Consider the following 19,774-nt stretch of genomic DNA (forward strand, 5'->3'; position numbering starts at 1 on the left):
ACCGCCCTAGACGAAGCAACAAAAGAAGCGTTGTTGAGGGACATAATCGCAGAAGGAAGTGATGCCATCTCGTTGTTTCTCAATGAAACCGATGGTCTGGAAGGACAGGGTGAACAAGCTGGCTACGGTGACCTAATGCCGGTGCAAGAAGAAGAACATGAGGACGGCTCCGGTGACCGAACCGAGTCCGGCCAGGTATATATATTAGTTAAGCCTATGCTGACTAGCTGATTGATGCATTCATTGTTTTGGTATGTACACATATTAATTAAGTCTTTGTTCTTTTTTCTAGCCCTCCGGATCGAGCACAACTTCGGTAAAGAGACGAGGCCCGAAGAAAAAGTTGAGCTCGGATGAAAAGTTTGAGATCATAGCAATCGCGCCCGACGGCCAACCTATTGAACCCCTCCGGACAAAGAGCGCATTTGTTGCTCAGTGCGGGGTTCTGATTAGGGACAAGATCCCGATAAGCATCCAACAATGGTTTAAGCCGGCTACAGAAGACCCTGAGGTCTCTTATGTCAATGATATGCAGAAAAATGATCTTTGGACTGAGATGAAGTCAAATTTCACCCTACCGCCTGAGGATAATCCAGAGAACCCAGTTAAAGAGAAATTAATCAAGTCTTTTGCTCTGAAGAGGATGGCAGAACTATTCAGGAGGTGGAAGAAAGAGCTGAATAAGTTTGTTGAAAATAATGAGACACCAGAATTCAAGGGCAGATATGAGAATATCAGAGATCACTGGCCCGCATTTGTGGCCCACAAGACATCGGAAAAGACTAAGAAGATGTCGGCGACAAACAAGCAAAATGCTGCGAAGAAGAAGCTTCACCATCGCACGGGGTCAGGTGGCTACCTCGTAGCCCGGCCTAAGTGGTCCAAGACTGAGAATGATCTGGTTCATAAAGGGATCGAACCAGAGACAATTAACTGGCCAGACCGTTGTCGGACTTGGTTCTTCGGGGCTGGCGGAACCCTGGACCCTGAAACAGGGAAGTGCATTTGGACGAACGATCAAATGGACATACCAGTCAGTAAGCTTAAGCAGTATATCGAAGCAGCGCAGGAAGGGACGTTCTTTCCAGACAGAGAGAACGACAAGCTCACAATGGCCCTCGGGAATCCTGAGCACCCTGGACGGACACGAGGCACGCCAGGATCCGTTCCGTGGAAGGTTGGGTTTCCGGACGCAGGCGGTTACAAATCCCATGAGAGGAGGAAAAAAGTGCAGCAGACCCAAATGCAGGCGCTGCAAGCAAGGGTGGACGCGATAGAGGAACGAGAAGCAAATCGCAGCAAACGTACTGCCGAAGCCTCCCCCGAAGCTACCCCGCCATCTCAGCGCAGAAGCAGCGTGGCTTCCACCGAGCTGCTTCAGCTAGAGCATGCCTTGACGGCTCCTGCCAGCTATCCCGTGGATCCTATCATGGAGTCTCAAAATTGCCACCTTATGACGCAATGGATGAATTTGAAGGTCAAGGCAGCTGTTGGCTCTGTTTATCCTACTGAACCCGGCGCAACTTTTCACTGCCGGCCGATTCCAGAAGGATATGCTAGGGTGATGGTGGATGAGATAACGGAGGGATTTGAGGACCTCCAGCTTGACCACCCTACCGGTGAAGGGGAGACTCGGCTGGGGTTTGCTCTGAAGACTCCATGCCTATGGCGGAAGGACCTCATCAACCTTCCGAACTGGACGCCACCGCCTCCTCCTCCTCCTCCTCCGGCGAGTCAGGGCACTCCGCCTCCACCGCCTCCTCCTCCTCCGGCGAGTGACGATCAGGGCCCTCGGCCGGCTCCTTCTCCGGCGCGCGGCGGCACTCCGCCTCCTTCTCCGCCTGCGCCGACGCGCCCGAGCAGCCCGCCTCCTCCTTCTCCGCCTCGTCAGCAAGGGCGGAAGAGACCTGCCGCCGCTCCAGCTGCTCCGGCGCGTCGTAGTCCTTCTCCTCCGCCGCTTAAGCAAGTAAAGAAGACAACCGCTACGTCTGCTCGGTCGGCGTCTAGCAGTACAACCAGAGGCGGGAGGACATACAGATTCGGTCCTTCTCTGAAGACTCCAGAGAAGTTACCATACGAGAGGACCCAGGAGGAGAACACCGAGATCGCGCGAGAAGAAGTGAAGAAATTCTTTGAAGGGGTGAAAGCAAAGAAACATCCACCTCCGGAGGAGAAGGTAGATCGGGTGAAAGTGAAGCGCACTCTGGCTGCCCTGACAAAAACACCGAAGTCTGATTCGCTGAAAGGAAACTATGACCGCATTATTGGAAAGGAATTTGCCGAAGCGGAGCGGTCGGGAAGTACTGTCAGTGATCAAAGGCTGAAACAACGACGAGCTGGGAAACAAATTGCCCAGCTCGGCGAACAAGCGAAGCAATCGTGCCCCCCGCTCAAGGTGCCTAGCCACAACGTCGATAATGATCCGAGGATGGTGCCCGGTTATAGCAATCCTGCAGATTACCTGCCCGACGAAGTACATTATGACCCCATGGACGTGCAAATACAAAGATACGAGTACGGGAAGCCTCTCGTCAAAGATGAAAGATCTCTATCAACGATGATGCGAAGATTGCATGATTGGTACTTGAAAATCTGCAGAGACTCTGGGGGGAGGAGTACTTTGTATGCGAGAGTTAAACCGGAGCATGACCTCGTTGGAATTGATCTGTTGCCTGTTCCATTTGAGGAGTTCTATCAGTTCTTCAATCAATTGGCCCTCGATAAAGCAACTGTCACCTGCTACTGTCTGTAAGTAGTACTACTTCTGTCATTAAGTTTCTCTATATAGCTTAGCTCTTTCATTGCATGTATTTATAATCATCCTCACTATATTATGCAGATTGAAGATCATCGAATTGAAGAAAAGACAAGTCGGTGATATTGGCTTCATTAACACAAATCTCATAGATGCAACTCAGGTTAAATTTCATGCCGCAGAAACCGAGGCCAGCATGCTAGAATCGTTGATAATAAATCAAAACAAAGATATAATACTCTTTCCTTACAACTTCAAGTGAGTGTTACTGTCTTGTGCGTATTCGGTTTCCCTTATATATTAGTCAAGGTTATAGTAATGTAATTGATGAGTTATGCATGCGTGTGCAGTTTCCACTATATTCTCCTACATATTAAGCTTGAGCAGGGACTAGTAACCGTCTTAGACTCAAGACGAAAAGATCCCAAGGACTATGCAGACATGACTCAAATACTCGAGAAGTAAGTTAAATCGATCATTATCCACCATATCAGCAACTTTGTTCATTTCCTGATATATCAAGTAATTGTTTTCTTTGTCCGGCAGGGTTTGGAGAAAATTCACCAGAAAAGCTCCGGGACTGCCGAAGGAGCTGCAATTTAGACACCCGAAAGTAAGTACTAGCTATAGTAGCATTTTAAGCGCATCTACTAGTCATTCAAGCGCTAGTTTCATCAATACCATTTGGCATTCTTGCTTATCAGTTTGATTAACCTCTATTTCTTGTAAAGTGGTTGTGGCAGCAACAAGGGAATGATTTCTGTGGTTACTATGTTTGCGAGTCCATCCGCCACACGACCTGTGAGTGGGGCTACACTGACGAACAATATGAAGTACGTAAATAACAACATTCACAATTTTATTTTATTACCATCATTTGTGTTGAGTTTCATTCATTCATATATATATGTATTGACCCCCTTCTTTAAATTAGATGTTTCGGAAGCGGGATGAACTCCTAGCACCAGCTCGCATGCGAGGAATTCAAGAGGAATTGGCGGCATTCTTTCTTGACCACGTGATCCCTGAAGACGGAGAATTCTATGTTAACCCTGAGTCCGTATGATTATATTTGTAAGAGATAATTACTGTATATATGTAGCCGGTAGTGTCAGATAGATATACGAGAACTTGTTGTTCGACCAATCTCTCGGAGAAGGAGAGGTGGTCGGTATCACTTCTCTCTGTATATATGCATATATGTTCATGACGATCTTCTGTTTCCTTCGTTTGCTTACTAGCTAGCTAGCGTGTCTAGTCCTCTCTATATACGTATGTATAGTACGTAGCGTCGACCAAGCACAGACATAACAGAGGACACTTCTCTCTATTAATTATAACTAGCTAACACAATATATGAAACACCTAAATTAACCCCCTAAAACCCCCAACCCCCCCCTTTCAAAAAAAACAAAAACCCCAGCCACAGAAGTGCTGACGCGTGGATGCCTATTGGTCCCGGTTGGTGCCACCAACCGGGACCAAAGGGTCTCCACGTGGGCAGTGCGCAGAGCCCAGTCAGGAGACCCTTTGGTCCCGATTGGTGGCACTAACCGGGACCAAAGGGTCTCCTGACTGGGCTCTGCGCACTGCCCACGTGGAGGGCCTTTAGTCCCGGTTCTGGATTGAACCGGGACTAAAGGGTGGAGGTATTAGTACCGACACTTTAGTCCCGGTTCCTGAACCGGGACTAAAGGCCCTTACGAACCGGGACTATAGGCCCTTTTTCTACCAGTGGCAAAGAACCGGCATCGTCTGCAAGGCTACTGCATGCTCTACTCCAATTACTTCGCCGATGCTCCACTTCATGGCGAGAGAACATTTCGGCGCCGTTATCGGATGAGCCAAAAGCTCTTCCTCAGGATTGTGAATTCCATCCGGGAGTTCGACAACTACTTCAAGTGCAAGATGGATTGCACTGGCGCTCTTGGATTCACCTCCATCCAGAAGTGCACGACGGCGATGAGGATGCTTGCATATGGAGCTCCAAGTGATTCACTCGACGACTATGGGCGCATGGCCGAGTCCACCAGCATAGAGTGTTTCTACAAGTTCTGTCGGGCAGTGGTGGCAGTGTTTGGGCCACAATACTTGAGAACACCCAATGCGGAAGACACTGCTCGGATCCTAGCCCAGAATGCAGCAAGAGGATTTCCTGGGATGCTTGGAAGCATCGACTGCATGCATTGGAAATGGAAGAACTGCCCATTTGGTTGGCAGGGGATGTACAAAGGCGCCAAAGGTGGTTGCAGTGTGGTGCTTGAGGCGGTAGCCACACAGGACCTCTGGATTTGGCACTCCTTCTTTGGTATGCCAGGAACTCACAATGACATCAACGTGCTGCAGTGCTCTCCTGTTTTTGCCAAGCTCGTTGAGGGCCATTCTCCTCCGGTGAACTTCGAGATCAATGGGCACCAATACAACAAGGGGTACTATCTAGCTGACGGCATCTATCCGAGATGGTCGACATTTGTGAAGACGATCTCAAACCCTGTGCCAGGAGGCAAGAACGCTTGGTTTGCGAAAGTTCAGGAGGCTTGCCGGAAGGATGTCGAGCGGGCATTTGGTGTGCTCCAATCTCGATTCGCTGTTGTTCGGTACCCCGCTCAGACCTGGTCGAAAGATCAAATGTGGGAGATCATGACTTGCTGTGTCATCTTGCACAACATGATCATCGAGAGCGAGCAAGAAGACCCAGTGATTGACACTGAACCATACTACAGGCAGGGTCCTCTAGCCGAAGTTGATCACCAGCTACCGGCAACTTGGACTGCCTATCTCAGTATGCGTCAGGAGATCCGAGACCCACAGGTGCATCATCAACTGCAGAAAGATCTGATTGAGCACCTATGGAGGCTCAAGGGGGACGCCTCGTGATGAAATACGAGTTTTTATTTGTTGAACAATATAATTTGTATTGAATTATTTGTTGTTGTAGTATTTTGTTGAAGTATTTGATTTTTTTGTGATGAAATATGTGACAAGAAATAATTGTGTTGATAATTGAACGCCGAGACACGGCGAAACCACACCGAATATGGGCCTATTCTCGCCCATATTGGTCGTTTATTCGCCGAAATTGGGCTGCAAAGTGGGCCAATTTCGGCGCCTGGGGGCGAGCTGGGGGTGACGACTGGGTGCAAACCCTCCCCCAGCGCCGAGTGCATCGCCGGCTCGCCCCCAGGGGGCGATTTTTATGCGTCCTGGGGGGGCCAACGGCTGGAGATGCCCTTAGGGCATCTCCAGCCGCGCCCCCAGGAAGGCCTCCCCAGGCGTTTTTCTTGCGCCGGCGCCGAAAAATCGGCCCAGTCGCGCCCCCAGGAGCCCGATTTTCGCCGGCCTGGGCCGAAAACAGCGCCGGCGGACCCAGGCCGAACCCGGCGCGCTGGGGGGCGCCGGGCGAACTTTTTTGGCGCGAAAAAGCCGCAGGCCCGCCGCGTCAGCGACACGGCTCTCTTCTCGCCCCTTCGTTGTCCTCATCGCCTCGTTTCCCGCGGCGAATCAATGCCAAAGCTGCCGCGCTGCCGCGCCGGTCAGCCTGCGCCATTGATGCCTCACGGGCGGCGCAGTGAAGGCCGGACGACGCGCGTCCCTCGCCCGCCACGCGTACACACGGCGACCACGCGTACGGGCGGCGTCTCGGCCTATATAAGATGCGCACCAGCGTGCTCGGCAATCACACTCTCTCGCCGTCGTCCCTCCCTCTCCTCTCTCTCGCCGTCGTTGTTCCTCCCTCTCCTCTCTCTCGCCGTCTCCACCCATGGCCGAGCGCTTCCCTGGTGACGGCGCGGCGGCGAACGGCTTCGGCCGCCGTGATCTCCACGAAGACGAGGCTCGCCTCCTTTACGAGGCCGGGTACCCGGTCCCGCCGGACATGCGGGTGCCCGGCGCGTGGAGGATCAGCGCCGGCGGCGTGCCGGTGCCACCACCACCCACCGGGGCGGCGCGGCGTGCGGAGATCACACGCATCCGCGCGTCCCTGCCGCGGGCGGCGAGGGAGGGGCCACGGTACGTCCCCGACAGCCCTCTCTGGGAGCCGTACTTCCGCCGCCGTCACGCCGAGCAGCTCGAGGCCACCAACGGCGTCGTGCCCTTCGGCAGGCTCAACTCCAATGGCCGGCGCCGGTGGTGGGGCGTGCCCGGGCGCACGTTGGAGGCCGTCCTCGAGTACATCGAGGGCGGCAACACGCCGCGCCTCGAGTACCCCGATCCCCCATCCTTCTCACGCCTCCGGGGAAGCTCCTGGACCCCGAGGCGCATGGAGACCAGGGGGTCCTCCTCGTCGTCCGGCGGCTCGCCCTGCCTCCGCCCCGCCAAGCCGGAGCCCCAGGGCGCGCCGGTCAGTGCCCACACGCGCAGCTCCGGCGTCCGCATCGGCGCCAACGCCTCCCCACCCACCGGCCGCTTCGTCCTCGTCAAGCCCAAGCCGGAGCGCGGCCTCCCCGCGGAGTACGAGGAGATAGCCCGGCGCGGCATCTCCGACGAGGACGCCCTGCGGTGGGCGCGGGACGACTACCTCCGCGACGAGATGGTCCGGCAGCGCCGGGCCCTGGAGGAGATCGCCGCCCGCAAGCGTGGGCGCGAGGATGAGCACGGCGTCGTGGTCCTCGACAGCGACGACGATGACGACGCCCCCTAGTCGCGGGCATCACGCCCCCAGTGCGCGGTTAAGCGCCGGCGCGCCCCCAGGGGGCGATTTTTTGCCCCTCCTGGGGGGCCAACGGCTGGAGATGCCCTTAGCTTGTTTGGTAAACACTTGGGTAGGGGAATGGGATGTAGAGTTTTACGTCCATTCCCTTGTTTGGCATATGATGAGAATGGCGTGGGTTAAATCTCTGCTCACGAATTAACAGAGTACCTCATGGGAAGAAATTGGTGGGAATTGGTTTCTCAACTCCCATTTCCCTTTCCACTGAAACTCACATACCCTCTAATTAAACAGTGGACTTTTAATCTCTTAACCCCTCAACTCCCATTCCCCATCTCTAATTCCCCCAACCAAACACGCTGTTGGAGCCCACGTGTAAGCTCTATCTTCTTTATCTTCTCTTTCTTCTCTTCATCTCCCTACATCATCTCGCCATGGCCGACGCCGCCACAGACAGCCAGCAACAAGGTCAAGGTCGGCAGCCAGCACCAGGGCGGATCTGGTGCCCGGGGCGTGGCTTTTTTTAGTTATTACCTACCCATGTTTTCTGAATGGGCCCGGGGGTTAGCCCAAAACACAGCCAGGCCCTAGGCCTGGCTCTCCATCTTCACGCGCACGGCATAGCCCAACTCTCCCCCGACACCCAGACCTAACCACGGCCATGCAGTCACTCACGCACCGCTAGGTCCAGTGCGGCAAGGCAGCCGCCGCCGCCCGCCGGTGACTCCCCTCCGCTCCAACGCTCGCCTGCTCAGCCACGCCCTTCGCCGCTCGTCCACGGTCGGCCTGGCCCGCTCCACTGCTCGCCCCATCACCCGTCCCTTGCTCGCCTGCTCCGCTGCTCCTGCTCGACCGTCCGCTGCTTGCCTGCTGCCCTGCTCCGCCGCTAGCGCAGCCCAGCTCTCTGCCATGCCCAGCCCAAGACAGGATTGGTAAGTGGGCAAGTGCCTGATGTGCTGCTGTTGCTAGAAATCTTAAATATTGAACATTTTTGACCTGCTAGACTGCTATAATGTTTGGATTTGCTAGTACAGACTGCTTATGGGGATATCAAACATTCAATAGAACTTGAATTGTATTTGAATGTGAATATTGTTGTTGCCACTATTAATATAATTTCATTTCATTTTGTAGAAATAAAAGATGAAGAGATAATTTTCATCCTTGGCTGCAACAGAAGTGTCTACACCCATGCTTTTAGCTGGAGGGAATCAAGGGGCTGAGAGGATTGAAGCAACCCCAGAAAATGAAACAATGCAGAAATGGGACCACTGCCCTTGACTTCAAACGACCCGCCTTCAATCTCAACTTGAGAAAGTAACATCTTTGTTATTCTTGATTGTGCTCGTGGTCAACGGAAGGTGATATTCATCATGATCCTGGTCTTAGGAAACCTATTGAAAGCTTATATCTAGACATTAGAGATGTCGCTAGAAGGATGGATTTAAATATGGGTCCATGCCAACCAACTGGTCATAAATTGAAAAAAGAAACTAGAGGAAATTCTTTGAAAAAGAGGTCCTTTCAAGCTAAATGGTTCGGGAAGCATTCCAATTGGTTGGAATATAGTGTTGCTAAGGAGGCAGCCCTTTGTTTCTATTGCTTTCTTTTTAAGTAACCTAGAGCGGAAAACTATGGTGTTGAGGCATTCACAATTGTAGGGTTTCAAAATTGGTAGGATGGACTTAGTATTATTGATACACATGTTGGCAGTGCTCACAATAAAACTAGACAACAATATGTGGCTTTCAAAAATCAAAGGCAGTCTGTGGTAAATGTGATGGATCGTGCCACCATAAAGAGCCAAGAAGAATATAAAGCTCGTCTTATCATTATCAAAATATGAGAGAAAATGGTTGGGATCAGCTCTTGAAGGACACAACTGACTTTTGTGTTAAAAATAACATTATATTGCCTAACATGGATGATACAATACTCGCTCGGGGTCGTTCAAGGAGGCGTGGTGGTCAAATGGTAACTTTCTATCAATGCTTCATATATGAAATATTCAATGTTCTGCTTGACCAAATAATTACTGAGTTAAATAACCGCTTTGCTGAAAGATCTACTCAATTGTTGAGATGCATTGCTTGTCTTGATCCAAGGAACTCGTTTGCTAATTTTGATGAAGATAAATTTGTTCAACTTGCTGAGATGTATGTTGATGACTTCTCCATATATGAGATTTCTTTTGTCCTTAGAAACCAACTTGAAAACTTCATTGCTGATGTGAGAGCTAATTCAAGTTTTGTTAGTTGTAATAACCTTGGTGCTCTTGCTGTGAAGATGGTTCAAACTGATAGACACATGGTCTTTCCTTTGGTATATCGTTTCATTGAGTTGGCATGAGTGGAAAGAGCTTTCTCAGCTATAAGTATTATCAAGACTGAGTTGAGGAATAAGATGGGTGATGATTGGTTGAATTATTCCATGGAGTGCAATATTGAGCGAGAAATTTTTGCAAAGGTTGATGATGATGCTATTCTATATCGCTTTCAATCTTATGCATTTCGCAAAGGAATTCTACCTCCTCGTAGTAATAAGTGTTCAACTTTGTACAATGTTACTTGTTTCACTTGATGTTTATGTCTTCTCTTATGAAAGTTTGCTTTTTATTTATCTAAGGTGTTGGCTCTTTTTCCAGCATCGATCAAGTTATGGAAGACACTAATGAAGCAAGCCATTGATTTGGTATTCTTTTTACTGCACGTGTTCGTAGTTTTTGTCATCTTTTTATCTATTTTGTTGTATCTCTAAGCATTGAGTTTAAATTCTAAATATTTGGTGCAATTCGCTCATATTTGAAGTATTCTATTGAGGTAGCTATTGCTTGATGAACGTTAAGTTTTTCTCTCGTGACGAAAAAAAATTTAGGCCCGGGACTTGTTCCAGTCCTGAATCCACCACTGGCCAGAACCACGCCCGGCTGCCACTTGAACAGCAGAGGCGGGCGGCCGCAAGCAGCAGCAGCGAGCTGCGGCGGCGGCAAGTAGCAGCGGCAGTGAGCGTGCAACATGCAGCGACGACTGCTTTGGCTCCGACTGCGTTGGTGAGCTAGCTAGCTCCAGCTGGTCACGGTCGCGTGTAAGCTAGCTAGCTCCGGTTGACCGCAGTACGCACAGGAGCTTGCTAGCTCTGGCTGTGTCCGTCCGTGAGCTAGCTAGCTCCTGCTACCACTTTTTTAATAACATAGACCCGATTGTAATTTTAGAAACAATTTTGCTAAAACACATCTAGATGTGCCATAAGTATTGCACATCTAAGTCATATGTCATTGATCTTACATTGAGATTCGTGTAAATATTTTCTTTCTCTTTTTTCTGTTTCTCTTTATACTTGATTCATTCACTTAGATGTGCAATAATTAGAGCACATCTAGATGTGCCCTAGACACACCCTTTTAGAAAAGCTAATAGGACCTGGTTGTTTTTTTAAGTTACATTTTTTAAGTTATAGGGACACGATTGCTTTTTTATAAAGTATTGCTTTTGTGGAAAAGTTATAGAGACTAGATTGCTTTTTTATTTTTTTGGAAGAGACCGACATGTGGGGTCCAACCTCTCATAACGGTTGAACTAACGATGTTGACATTTATGTTAGGTCAGACCTGACGGGTGGGCCAACATTGTCATAATCATGATTAAAAGTAAACCATTCACTCATCACTATTTTTTGGAACAACCAACCAAAATAGTCGTAAATTTTTAAGAAATTAAAAAAATGATAAGATTTTTTTGTAACTCTAGCCCTAAATATGGTAGTTTTTTTTTCTATTTACTCCACCGTGGATGAAAGCAGCCCACCAGTCCTTTACAAAATATATTTCAATAGAAACTTTAAGAGCAACTCTAAAGGGGTGACCCATTTCATCCGGCTGCGTCCGTTTGGGTCGCCGCGGACAAAAATGGTGGCCCGACGCAGCGACCCATTTATATTGTGTCCGCTTTGTGTTCGCGCGGACCCATTTTTGTCCCAAATTTGAGTCCCATTTGGGTCGCGGGCGGACACAATGCGAGCGCTTTCTTTGTCCCTCTCGTCCGTCTGCATCCGGGCCTGGCCCGCTTGTCACCCACCCATCCCTCTCGCTATGTATTTTTATTAGCTGGCCCACCCCACACTTGACGCGCACTGCTCGCTGCGCACTCCACCCCGCTCGCAGCCGAGCTTGACCATCCCTGCTCCGCCCCGCTCGCCGCCACTGGCCGCGCCACACCGCTCGCCGCTCGCCTTCGCCGCGTCGCTCGCTCTCGCTGCGCCGCGCCGCTCACCGCTCGCCCCCGTCGTGTCGCTCGCTCTCGCTGCGCCGCGCCGCGCCCCGCTCTCTAGACGCCCGCCATGGCCGCGCCCTTGCTAGCTAGCTAGCTGCGCGTGTGCGTGCTTGCTAGCTAGTTGCTCGCGGCATGATAGCTAGTTGCCCGCCGCATGCTAGCTAGCTAGCTAGCTAGCGCGCGTGCTAGCCGGCCGGTGGCTGCGTGGTAGCTGGCTAGCTCACGCGCCTGGCCGCCTCGCCGCTCGCGTGTTGGATCAGTGGAGCTCGCACGCCCGGCCGCGCCATGGTCGCTGCATCCACCCGCCATGTGTGCCGCCCCCGCCCTGCCGAGCCGTCATGGACACCACGCCGAGCCGCCATGCTTGCCATGCTCGCTGAGCAGCGCTCGCCTTGCCTCGTCTTGCGCCCCTGCCGCGCCGCCCCGCTCGTGCGTCTCCTTGCAGCTCGTCCTGACGTGCACGGGTGTCGCTGCCTGCTATGTGTTCGACAAAATGCCAGAACGGACATGCACAAAATGCGCCCGTCTGCCGTTGGACGCACTGGCCGACCCAACTAAAAAAGCGGACGCGGACGGACGGGCGACCCAAACGGATAAAAAACGGACAAAATCGATGTCTGTTTGGATTGGCCCGTTGGAGTTGCTCTAAGTGTTCTAACTTTTGTGACATATAATTGATGTTAAATATTAGGAAAATTAGCGACCTAGAGATATGCACATGAGGCAGTATAAAGCAAATGCATGTGATGCCTCCATCCTATAGGTGATCAGATGTTCGCTTGCATGGACCATTCCCAACGACTGAACAACATCTGCTTTATTTCGCAAAAAAAAGAACATCTACTTTCACGTGCGTATTAATTCCTGGCTTCCTTGTGCCTCCGGCCAGCGGCTCCCGTAGCATCTTGATCTCCCCTTTGCCTAAAGCCTGCAACTTCTGATCATCTCGCAGCTGTAAAGACTACAGGTAATGACACAAATTGACCATGACCCCTTCCTCACTGTAATAGAATATACTATATATCATATGAGGAGTGCTATGCGTCGGCCGGCGGATCCTTCGCGAGGCGCCAGATCTGGCAAAAATCTAATGCCGAGCGCCATTCTTCATTTTTGCACCATACATTGTGTTATAGAACTTTTTTGCAAATGTTGCAACTAATATTTGTTACAAAGGTTGTGTTGTATATATATTTTTGCAACAGATATTATGTTGTAGAATTTTATTTGCAACAGAGCTCATGATCCAGAAATGTTCTCTTGCATCGCCGAGCGGCCACTGCAACATTACCCATCTTTCATAAACATAGATGATGTTGCAAAAACCTTGAGATTTACGGTGGGCGCGGAGCGTAGAATCGTCCCGGTGATTCTAATCATTTCACATATCATATAACCAAGTTTTTAAAGAAAACTTTTGATCTATTCATCATCTGTCAAGGCAGTAAAAAGAACACTTTCAAGGTAGTAAATATTACATCTAGATTCGTAGACCACCTATTGACGACTACAAGCACGGGACTGAGTCGAAGGAGGACCGTTGGCGTCGCCCCTCCCTTACCGGAGCAGGACAAACATTGATAGAGTAGACAGTCAGGAAGTCGTGGTGCTAAGCTCAATAGGACCAGCGCACCAGAATAAAAACCGCCGCCGATGAAGAGAAGTGTAGAGCGAAAGGATCCAACCCGAAGACACATGAACACTGGCAAACATTGTTGGGGACAGATCTGTGGTGACGCCTGTGAGAGGCAGGGAAACCCTAGTTGCCGTGTGGGGAGGAGCTGAAAGAACATTACCGCATGAACCTTCCAACCTATATATCATATAGCCTAATATAATAAAATATATGACCATGTACTAAGCTGCATGCGTGTTACAATGGAGTGAAATAAGGGGACCAGTACCAGACAATGGAATAGGACCAGCATGCGTGCAAGCACATGACATGAACCTCTTTTTGTACATACACACCTGTCTAGCACGCGGAATGTGGTATGCAATGCAACTTTTGCAAGTAACGTATCTCTCTACGTAGATATAGCTAGCCCTGCTCTGCATCGACATCCACAATTCCATATGGCTCATGCATAGATCAGTACTATCTGACTACTATCCTAGCTATAGCAACCATATATCTTGCATAAATCAATCAATCGCAATGGCTGCGGCCGGCGGTGGCAGCAGCAAGAGGTCGTGGGTGGTGGACGTGGAGAAGAAGCTCAAGGAAGCCGACAAGTCGGTGGAGGTGTCGCGGTGGGAGCGCCACTGCATCTACCAAGTGCCGCCCTGCATGACCAACATCAAGAGCAAGGCCTACCAGCCGCAGGTGGTGTCGCTCGGCCCCTTCCACCACGGTGACCGAGACCTGCGCCCCATGGAGGAGCACAAGCACCGGGCGCTGCGCCAGCTGCTCCTGCGCGCGAACCGGCCGCTCGACGACTTTGTCGCCGCAGTGGAGGAGGTGACGAAGGAGCTGGAGGGCGCGTACATGGACCTCGACAACGAGTGGCGTGCCGACGGCGGGGGCAGGGACCGGTTCCTGGCCATGATGATCTTCGACGGCTGCTTCCTGCTCGAGGTGATGAGGTGCACCGCTGCCGACGGGAAGCAGGTCGGCGACTACGCACATAACGACCCCATCTTCAGCCCCCACGGGATACTCTACATGGTGCCCTACATCCGGCGAGACGTTCTCATGCTCGAGAACCAGCTACCTCTGCTCCTGCTCCAGAAGCTCGTTGAGGTTGAGAGTGGAAAACCTCCGGTAATTATTAACTACTCCGCCTTCCAATACTGTTGTAAAAAAATTTAAACAATGAAACTCGAACACAGTAATTCAATCAAAAAAATGAACAAAAATGTACCTTGTAAATATTCCTCAAATTGTTTTGAAATATGACATGCAGTAATTCAATCTACGCTAGTTAACATATATGCAATAATAGTTTTGTTGTGAAGGCCTCGTTGCCAAAAAATTAATTATATAAAAAGTGGGATGCTAAATCTCAGGCGACCGAGACTTAACCAAGTCTCATGCTTTATTCTGAAGATCTTACATGAAGATTTGTACAAACATTTCTTCATTGAAACTTGATTAAATCTCAGTCGACTGAGACCTAGCCACACCCATATAAAGTAGGGCACATGGTTATACTATCTTTGATCCATATCATTTGCCCTAGATTTATCTAGATATTGATGTATCTAACAGACAAGTAATATGGATTGAAAGGAGTATGCATATTGCCTAAATTTACAATTTGGGTAAGTCGATTTCGTGATAGAAGGAAGAAGGAGGCATGGCAGACCTTCGAGGTCGAGACAGAGGGGTTAGCTTTTTTTTTTTTTTGAGAATTACAAAGGGGTTAGCTGTCCTGTGTTTATTTGCTCCTGCAACCAAATGAGGCCTTAGTGTTGATTCCCACCTGATTTAGAGCGCCCCCTCGCTGGAGGCAAGGACGGCATGGTGAGCTGCAATGAGGCCTGCCATCATAGACGGACGAGAGGAAGAGAGATCGAAGAATGGGTGAGCTGCAATGAGGCCTGCCATCATAAAAAAAAAAAAAGAATGATGGAATCCAACAGCCCTCAAAATTGACTTACCCAAAATAAAGTTTCAGGCACAAAAATGGGTGTGCTTCGGGACACACCTTTCTTTTTTAGTACACAGTAGATATGTAAGCTGACTGATTTGCAATTTTAGGCCCTGTTTGGTTCATAAGTCGTAGGACCTTTTTTAGTCCCAACTTATAAGTCCCAGTCCCTAAAAAGGCCCTACCTGTTTGGTTTCTGGGACTTATAAGTCTCTATAAGACCATATTACAACTATAAGTCCCTATAAGTCCCTCCTTGAGAGTCTTATTTCATAAGTCTCAAATGTCCACTTTAAGTCCCTATAAATCCCTTCTATTTGGTTTAGATATGACTTATAGGGACTTATTTAAGTCCCTGTACCAATGAGTCCCTGGAAATAAACATCCTCTTAGTACTACCTACTATGCCGAGCTGACATCGGCAGGACCACCTTGCTTCTCCTGCTGGCTGCCTATTTTCCACCCGTGTCGCTTGTTTTCTCTTTAATTTTGGGTATATTTGTTTTGTTGCCCCAGCAAACTTATAGTTACTTTTGTTACACCTGAACATTTTATATGGACTCGTGATGGTTGATTTATCTATAAGGCGACTATTTCAATGGTGTCTCTTTTTTCTCTTCAACTAATGGATGTTGATGATTGCATGCATGGATGATGGCCAGAACGAAGACTTCATCAACCGAATGGTGCTGAAATTTCTGGCCCAATCATCTGGGACACTACCAGCAGGCATCTGCCTGGGGCTCCACCCGCTGGATGTCTTTCGCCGGAGCATGCTCACTGGTAAGCACCACAAAATTCGGAGCTCCCAGGACATTGAGGACGACAACGCTATCATCCGGTCAGCAGTGGAGCTCTACGAAGCCGGGATCCAGTTCAAGCCGAGCAAGACGTTGAGCCTACACGACATCCGGTTCCGGCGCGGCACGCTGAGCATGCCGACGGTGTCGGTGGATGACTCCACCGAGTACATGTTCCTCAACATGATGGCGTTCGAGCGGCTGCACGCCGGAGCCGGCAACGACGTGACCGGTTATGTCTTCTTCATGGACAACATCATCGACTCGGCCAAGGACGTGGCACTGCTGAGCTCCAAGGGCATCATCCAGAACGCCATCGGTAGCGACCAAGCCGTGGCCAAGCTGTTCAACACCATTTCCAGGGACGTGGTGCTCGAGCCCAACAGCGCCCTTGACGCCGTGCAGCGGCAGGTGAACGGCTACTTCCGGCAGCCGTGGAACATGTGGCGCGCCAACCTCATCCACACCTACTTCAGAAGCCCCTGGGCGTTCCTCTCCCTTGCTGCCGCCGTCTTCCTCCTCGGCATGACCGTCATGCAGACCGTCTACACGGTGCTACAGTTCTACGGGGGCGACAACAACAGCCCGCCCCCATCGGCACCATCTCCCATGTGATCCGGCTGGCCGCAACAACTTAATAACTAGTACCTGCTACTCGGTCCTGCTGCATGAATTCGTTTCGTTTTCTGTTTGAGGTTATGTTGTTGTCGTACATCGTCAAGCCTCTGGGTTATCTACACTGTGCAGGAGAGAAGATAGCATGTGTTGTGTCGTGTTTGTGACTTTGTGTTGTGTTCGTCATGATTCAATTTATTTTTGCAATTCTACATGAAACACGAGCATTGCTGAGTATTTGGGCGTGTCCCGGTGTAAACATTACGCCCTATGACCAATGGGTCATTCCTCCCCTAGAGAACAAATTCATGAGGGGGAACCTCCCCATCTGACGTTCGACATGTAATGGGATCCTATGTAAGCTGCTAGCTAATTACCTAGTGTTGTTGCTTGAGTTCATGTTTGTGATGGTGACCGATCATCACTGCTTAAGAGTTGAGTTAGGTGTCATGGCTTGAGTCCGCCCGTATACCCTGGGTCTGGTTTGGAGTTTGCTACTGTTGCCGATTGAATTCACGTTCAAGAGTTGTATGTGCAGGTGATGGATATCGTCACCTATTAAGTGTTGAGTTTAGGGATCTAGGCTTAGGTTTGTGTATATATACACGGACATGTACGCGAGTTTTGTAACTTGCGAATTCAGAGTTTGAGAAATACTAGTTTGTGATATTTTGATGTGATTTAACCATGGGCGAAAGCAAACAATGAGACACCACACTCTCGATGAGATGCCCAAGAGGATAACTGGCTCGGGGAGGATAGGTGTCACAACTTTGACGAGAGAGTGACTCCGACAATAACATCCCCCGAGTCACCAGGAAATCCTAGCGCCACGAACCTGAAAACCAGACCTATGCTAGGTGACAGCACTAAACTGATGTAATGACGTGACACAATGGAAGTGACATGATGGATGTGGTCCGCAGACAGAATACCAGAGTGAGCCATCCAATGCTAATTATAAAGTATTATTCGGCTGGAAGGAGAAAAGGTAGGTGGGGACCATGTATGTGGTGACTATTTGTGGTGTGGAGTCTGGTTGGGAGGAGAGAGAGGAGAGGGGGACCATGCATGTGAAGAGAAAGAAAAGAGAGAAGGAAAACGCGAAGGCTTTTAGTTGGTCAAGTGAATGTTCGGACTCTGGTATATCTCCCCTACTTTTGTCTCCACTTTATCGGTAAACTGACGTCCCCACCACTTGGCGAACCGATACAGGTCCCTATTGGATTGCAAAAGTGAACAAATATGTCCGATTGAATATATACCGGAGCTTTGCGAGTCTCCCTTAGAGATACCCTAGGACCGCTCTAAGTGCTCCACCGTGTCACTATCTATATGCAATACTCCTTTTGTTTTTGTATACAAAGCCATCATTTTTCTCGTGCAAAATTTTTACTTATATTTTTTGTCAATCAAATATGGTTTATATGTCATCAAAAATATATGATCGAAAAATTCTTTGAAATGTGCATTCAATGACAGACTTTTATGGTGCATGATCAATTCCTCATAATCCTTGTAGCACAGTAATATGGTCTCGGCCAATTTTTTATGGCAGGTTGGGAATTTATTCTCCAAAAGCTTGCCTGTTCTTAGTGCATAAACCCTTGTGATCATTTCGTGACCTTTTGCATGTTGTGGCCGGAGTGAAAACCGTCGAGGTTGCTCAAGCAAGGCGTTGCCCTTTGTGCCTTTGTCGAGGTAGCCGAGAGCGTGGGGCAGTGTAGCGGCGATGGAGGTAGTCGTGCGAAGGACGCTGTGGTCGATGTCGAGTCAGAGTTGCCAGTGTCGAGGTAGCCGCATGTGGAGCCGTGAGCACAAGGAAGTGTTCTGTAGTCAGGGGCACGGTCGTGTGCCAGAAAGAAAACAGTGATGCGATCCAGGCAATCATTATGGAGGGTGTTGATGCCGAAGACGATATTATCGAAGCCGTTGTAGACGAGGTGTCGCACTGGGGTTGCCAAGCTCGGGGACACGTCAGGGATGAAGGCACGGGACGGTGTTGTCAGCATCGGACATGAGTAGACGGGGATCAATATGAACCGTTGCCATGTCAGGGGACCAACAAAGGAGGCCTCCAAGAGAGCAATGGTGCAAACATGCATGGGATAGAAGGTGGCGATGTTGCTCACGGTTTCCAAAGTAGACAAAGTGGTTGGGGAAAATAATGACAACACTGGCAACGAGTGTGTGCTAGACGAAGACGAAGGGTGGTCGGCGGAACCAGAGGTGGCCTGAAGGGGCCACGTTGGTTATCTGTAGAAGTGTGGAGGGTATGCTCCAAGTACACCAGGAAAAACCCAAAAGCATGATGAAGACCATGCGCGCACAGGTGACGAGACGAGCACCATGATAGATGTCAAGGTGCGTGAACGACTAGGTGGACTGCATGTGGGGACACTATGGCTCGTAGAAGTGACATAGCTGCAACCGTGTCTTGGTGTAATTAGGGAAGGACCTCGAGGCAGCGATGCTGCGATCGGAAGAGACGACAAATCGACAACCCAATGCTCGATGGGTGAAGAATTGTGCATACTTGATGACGACTTTCACAGAATCCTACGAAGGTGCACACCCGCAACTGATCAGACCGGAAGTGTGAGGTGCAGGACAAGGTCCTGCGCGCTGCAGCCCATAACTAGCGACAGACCATGCGATGCGGGACGGCGGGCCACCGCTGGAGGACACCGGCGGTGGCCGCCACCAACACGTCCAACTTGGCTGCATCAGACGTTGTGCAGGAGGCTGATCAAGACAGGTACATGAATGTGAGTAGCCACACCTGCAAAGAATGCAACCTGTGCCAAGACCTGCATCGCATGAGTGGCCCGGGCCACGCTGTGCGGACGAGAAGCCAGGGCAGGACCCTGCGAGCGGCTGCCACACCAGTGCACACGCGCCACGCGTGAAGCCCAGGGTGCCATTGAACATGATGTTAGGTGCCAAGATTCGACGGGTGACGGGCAACAGAAACTGATCTTAGATCAGAAAAAAAAAACAATCAAGCAATCTACAAGAGAAAAAAAATCCTGATCAATGGATCAATTTAAAACTCTAGAGCAACCAATCAACACGATCGTTGAACAAACCCTAGC

General features: G+C 50.0%; 1 protein-coding gene across 1 annotated transcript; it reads left to right on the plus strand.

The window, feature by feature from the left end:
* The first annotated feature begins 13,763 nt into the window (after positions 1-13,763).
* On the plus strand, positions 13,764-16,835 carry LOC125515734 (UPF0481 protein At3g47200). The gene is made up of 2 exons (XM_048681241.2): positions 13,764-14,435; positions 15,927-16,835. The coding sequence occupies exons 1-2, from the start codon at positions 13,830-13,832 to the stop codon at positions 16,677-16,679; spliced, it is 1,359 nt and encodes a 452-aa protein (XP_048537198.2). The 5' UTR covers positions 13,764-13,829; the 3' UTR covers positions 16,680-16,835.
* Positions 16,836-19,774: the final 2,939 nt, after the last annotated feature.

The sequence above is a fragment of the Triticum urartu genome, chromosome 6A (assembly GCF_056163025.1).
Source record: "Triticum urartu cultivar PI428250 chromosome 6A, HENAU_Tu73, whole genome shotgun sequence".
NCBI classification, from domain to species: domain Eukaryota; kingdom Viridiplantae; phylum Streptophyta; class Magnoliopsida; order Poales; family Poaceae; genus Triticum; species Triticum urartu.

Excerpts from the sequence above, each read along its gene's own strand:
- LOC125515734 (XM_048681241.2), top strand. The coding sequence starts at position 13,830 with ATGGCTGCGGCCGGCGGTGGCAGCAGCAAGAGGTCGTGGGTGGTGGAC. Across the intron at positions 14,436-15,926 it reads TTGAGAGTGGAAAACCTCCG|AACGAAGACTTCATCAACCG; the intron begins GTAATTATTAAC and ends GATGATGGCCAG.